This window comes from Gadus macrocephalus, chromosome 11 (genome assembly GCF_031168955.1).
Source record: "Gadus macrocephalus chromosome 11, ASM3116895v1".
NCBI lineage: Eukaryota > Metazoa > Chordata > Actinopteri > Gadiformes > Gadidae > Gadus > Gadus macrocephalus.
This window is the reverse complement of record NC_082392.1, coordinates 2334863-2340410: the sequence shown is the minus strand read 5'-3', so window position 1 is coordinate 2340410 and position 5548 is coordinate 2334863. Positions and strand designations below refer to the sequence as shown.

The 5548-nt window shown below is 42.9% G+C and overlaps 1 protein-coding gene across 1 annotated transcript; it reads left to right on the top strand.

Annotated features, from left to right (window-relative positions):
- The first annotated feature begins 131 nt into the window (after positions 1-131).
- imp4 (IMP U3 small nucleolar ribonucleoprotein 4) lies at positions 132-5343 on the top strand. Its single transcript, XM_060064379.1, has 9 exons — positions 132-271; positions 465-573; positions 709-792; positions 871-980; positions 1427-1559; positions 2553-2707; positions 4264-4358; positions 4464-4537; positions 5070-5343. The coding sequence occupies exons 1-9, from the start codon at positions 269-271 to the stop codon at positions 5180-5182; spliced, it is 876 nt and encodes a 291-aa protein (XP_059920362.1). The 5' UTR covers positions 132-268; the 3' UTR covers positions 5183-5343.
- The last annotated feature ends 205 nt before the right edge of the window (positions 5344-5548 follow it).

The window sequence follows — 5548 nt, the reverse complement described above, 5'->3', positions numbered from 1 at the left end:
CCCTAGACGTATAAGTAGCATCAAGCTTCCGAGTGTGAAATACATTACTCACATAATTAGCATTAAACCATTCCAAAAAAGTTTTTAACGTAAACGTAAACGTCAACATTTATTTTGAAGCTTTAACTTTTATTTTGAAGTACGAACCAATCGAGTGAAGCAGTATCGACCGGCCTCATTGGTCGACCGGCCGACCAATGAGGACACACGTTGTTGCGTCGTAGTCGTCAGTAGTACATGTGAGAGACTGCCACCAGACAACATAATAATGGTTCGTACAGTTCTATAAATGCACCAATATACCGTGTATAGAAACCACGGAAATCGAAGACGATATCAAATACTCATCTGACCTTAATCATATTGTTGACCGCATGAATAAGGATCAGAACTGTGATATATTTGTGTGTTTTTCCTTTGGGTCTGGTAGTTGAACTGACCTGGTTGTGTGTGTTTGTGTGTAGCTCCGTCGAGAGGTTCGACTGAGGCGGGAGTACCTGTACAGGAAGGCCCAGGAGGACCGGGAGAGGACCATCGAGGACAAGAAGGAGAAGCTGAAGGCTGCTCTCGAAGGTGAGATATGTTCGAGCTGAACCTTTCACAGTAGTCCATGCGGTGTCTTCATCTTTCAATGCTGAAGTCATTGGTTGCAGGTAACAAGAGTGATCGATTCATGATTTCCTTTTCTCTTGTTTTGTTTCCTTTCAGAGAATCGTCTCCTCCCAACTGAAGTGCGAAAGGATGCCCTGCAGTTACAGAAACTCCTGGAATATGACGACGAAGGCGCAGAAGGTCAGTGTCTTCATTGACTCGTGACGATATTAATCAAACTCAGTGTATTTCCTTATCTGACGACTGTGCCGGCTACAGGAGCCACCTCTCACATGGACGATGAGTACAAGTGGGCGGGCGTGGAGGACCCTAAGATCATGATCACCACGTCAAGAGATCCCAGCTCCCGCCTCAAGATGTTCGCTAAGGTCAGCGTTTGGATGGGTGATGAGATGTTAGCCAAGCCGGCTGGAAATCTGTCTAAACGGGAGGAGGGTCAGACACGCATGCCTGGGGAAACAACTTGCCACGCAGAGTGTCTCTTTAAAGGACTAGGAAGTGAAGCGTGGATGCTGCTGGGTGGGTCGGCTTAGCTCGGGAGGTAGAGCAATTTTCTTGTAACCGAAAGGTTGCTAGTTCAATCCCCAGCTCCTACCAGCTGAGTGTCGATGTGTCCCTGAGCAAGACACTTAACCCTAACTGCTCCTGACGAGCTGGCTGTCGCCTTGCATGGTTGACTCTGCCGTCGGTGTGTCAATGTGTGTATTAACCGATGTAAGTCGCTTTGGATAAAAGCGTCTGCCAAATGCCCTAATTGTGAATGCTGCTAAATGACTTGAGTAGGTCCAGTGGTGTGATGACATGTGTTCCTCAGGAGGTGAAGCTTATCTTCCCGGGCGCCCAGAGGATGAACAGAGGAAACCACGAGGTGGGGTCCCTAGTGAAGGCCTGCAGGGCCAACAACGTCACCGACCTGGTGGTCATCCACGAGACCAGAGGACAGCCAGGTACAGCACAACGCCCAATCCTGGCCCAGTCATGGGGAAGACACCCAAATACACAGCACGGGCCGTCTTCAAGGCAGCCAGGCCTCATTACATTTTACATTTAGGGCATTTAGCACACGCTTTTATTCAAAGCCACCTACAATAAGTACATTGGTAAGAAGATGGAGAAACTACAATATATCGCCGTCGGTACTAGGGGTGTGCATGGGGTACACGTGTAACCGGTTAGTAAATCAGAACCGTTTAGGAAAAATAAGTAAACGAAAACCGTAAAAAAATAAATAACCACTGCGCCATTGTTTCAATGGGAATCGTGACGGTCCATACTTTCAACATAACCGCCTTTTCTGATTACAGTTTAATGTAACAGTAAGCTGACAACATCCTAATTAACACCGCAACTGTGAATTAACCGCACGGAGATAACCATGGCAACCGGTCAAACAAATCTTCTTTTTGCGATCATTCTGCTCGCGCATCCGCCGTGTTGATTAACAAATAATCCCCTATAGCGCGACTGCGGTTAAAAAAAAAAAAAAAAAAAAAAAAAAGGGGTTGTGTAACTGTTCACACCCCTAGTCGGTACGGTAAGGATGTTCATGGAACCAAGTGCCAAGCACTAACAATTGCTAGGTTAACCCCTTCCCCGTATACAACAAAGCTATGCATTAGCATTGGCATATATTGAGTGAACTGTGGAGATAGGATGTATTATAACCTAGATGTATTATAACCTAAATATTAAGACTGTTATTTTGCTTGTTAATAAAATATAATGTAGGAGCTCTCATGTCTGTGCATAATGTACTTCTTGATATATGATCTTCACACGTCTTCAGGTTGTGAACACAGCTACCATATCTCGCGATCAACACCCTTCCAACACAATCAGAGCGAAGGCGTTTGCTGGAACGGGCTAGACACCAAAGCTTGCCAAATGCTGCATGATTCCGCAGTGTGTGAACGAGTGGTTTCCGTCTCGTATGTTTCCAGATGGCCTGATGGTGTGCCACCTGCCGTTCGGGCCCACCGCCTACTTCACACTGTACAACGTGGTGATGAGGCATGACGTCCCCGACATAGGCACCATGTCCGAGGCCTTCCCCCACCTCATCTTCGACAACTTCACCTCCCGCCTGGGCAGAAGGGTGAGTGCCTGGGTCCCTTCCCTCGGGCTGCGTTTCAGTTCCTGTTCCTAATGCTCCTCCCAGATGAGGTCCAATCACTCGGGCTGAGCCCAGCAGCAGCACCATGATGTACACATTGACCGTTGACGATCTGACTAATCGCAAACGCTTCGCAAACCAATTGGTTTTTTATCTGGCCATGCAGCCGTGTTGACGTGATACATGTGCATGGTGGGATATGTGAACGTCGGACGTATTTGAAGATTCTCTAAAACAATTCCTGTGAGGATACACCAATATACCAATACACTCGCTCAAAAAAAGAAACTTTGGCTTCTTGTCGAGCAATGGACACTAGGAACCGCATCTATGTGCTGTTAACAGATGTTTACAGTTTTTCTCAATTGTTTAAACACGTTTTCGGAAACTTGCACAAATTCTCAAAACTCTACACACAAACCTGAGAAGAGTTAATCATTTTGTCAAAACTACACAAATTCTTCTCAAATCAGATTTTAACAGTAAACACAGCTATTAAATGAATATCTCTTAGAGCATCAATTAAACACTGGTGTGATCAATTCAAAACACTTCCATCAAAATACTATTGACATATGTTTTGGCTTCATGAGGACATGTAACATATTCCAATGAATAAAATTGTTTAGAAATAGGTTTCTTTTTTTTAAAGTTGGAATTAGGTGGTACAGATAGTATAAAGACTGTTGCCATATTGTAGTACAAAACTGTGAATATATGTCATATCAATATTGCATTGACACAATTGTATCAGAATAGGATACAATGCATATTTGTCTGTCCAATGAGCTCAAATGGGCTAAACTCACAATCCCAGCTTCCCAGAGTCATACTGTACACCTATAGTTGATGCTGCAACATTGTTCTGACAATACACCAATGTTACCCATTTTGGTCAATTACAGAACAGTTATTGCACTGATAAGTAAAATGAAATACACAACAGTAAGAAAATGTTTAGACTGTCTTTCGGGGGATATAATGATGAAATCAGTACAAGTACAAAAAGGTAACGAAGCAAATATATTTTACTGTAATGCAGTAAAATGTACAGCTGAACTGACTGCATGAAAAGCTTTCGTAGGCCAACAAAAAATAAGAATATAAATGAGGTGAAACAGATCTACATGTAAATCAGTATGTATCCCACCTCCAATCCTGATCAGGCCAAAGCACCATATCTACAACACTGTATAGCTCACCGAGTCCTCTTTTATGCTCTTGACACATGAAGTGTTTTGCCAGTTGAGTTTGAACAGGTGAGAATTGAGTTAGACTTATTGGTTATGAGTTGTTGTGTTTTGAAGGCCAGTGTGATCCAGGTGAACCAAGTGTGCCAAATGATGATATTTGTGCTTAGAGATAAGCAAAAATGTGATAACAGTGTAATTGCGCTTAGACTTTAGCAGTCTGGAGTCTTGTAAGTGATACATGAGATTCAAGTTCGCAGAATTGTGTGCATAGTTCCATTTTTTTCTGTGTTTTACAATCGAGAAAAACTGTAAGCATGTTTAAATGAAGCCTTGTTGTCCCTACAGGTGTCCAACATCCTAAAGTATCTGTTTCCAGTGCCCAAAGAGGACAGCAAACGCGTGATTACCTTCTCCAACCAGGAGGACTTCATTTCCTTCAGGTCAACATGAAAAACATTGATTAGGGCATTATAAATATTTAATTATAAATACTAAATCTTTTGGTTGCCTGGGAAGGATCTAAAATGTGTTTTGTGTATTTGCAGACATCACACCTATAAGAAAACGGACCACAAGAACGTTGCCCTGACAGAAATAGGACCCAGGTTTGAGATGAAATGTAAGTATGACCCTGTTGAAACCATGATCCTTCAAAGAGTAGATGCTAGAGGGAGCACTTCAACTCCCTGAATAAGCTGGACTGAAGGCAGTCATCTCCAGTGGTTTAGTTTGAGTTGCATCTCCATGGTAATTGTCTTACAGAATGTTTAAAGGGGTTATGTTATGCCACCAGGTGTGAGCGTGATTAGCCATTACAAGCCGTTTGAAAATCTGCACTTTCCTGTGTTTTTTAGTGACATCACAAGTGTGCCCACCTAGATGTATGATGGATAGATAGGCAAAAAAAATGTCAACAGTCCACTACGTAGGCTGGTTGCCTGATCTATCCAGTGTACATCTAGGTGGACACGCCCACTTGTGATGTCACTAAACCACAGGAAAAGGCAGATTTTCTAACTGGAGCGGTGTCTGATAGCCACGTGACTTACTAGGTCGAACTACATCCTCTTTAATCCTGTATTCATCTATTCTATGTGGCTCTAGGGTGCAGAGGTTCTGGTTTTTATTCTAACTCTGCGTGTCTTCTCCAGTGTACATGATCAAGCTAGGCACCCTGGAGAACGAGAGCACCGCAGACATCGAATGGCGCCACCATGCATACACCAACACAGCCAGGAAGAGGAAGTTCCTCAGTGTGGAGTAGGATCGATGCCCCCACCCCCACTTCATCAGTTCAGATGATGATGATTATGTGGTCATTATGTTTTGCTATGTGTTGTGAATAAGGCAAGGGTATGCATTTTTACTGTATCTTTGCATTTCATTTGTATCTGATCCATTTATGTGATTAAAATATTTGTAATAATCTATTAATTGTTTCATTTATGTACAATTTTGAGTGAAAGGAATTAAGAGCACTTTGATTGAATGTTTAAGAGGGGTTGGAAATGGAAGTGCGTTATATGTTTCAAGATGTAAACAGATTCAAGATTGCAAAGTGTAGCATCAAAGTTGAAATACTCACTATAATCAAATAAACTCCACCGCTCGCGCACCTTGTATCTGGTTG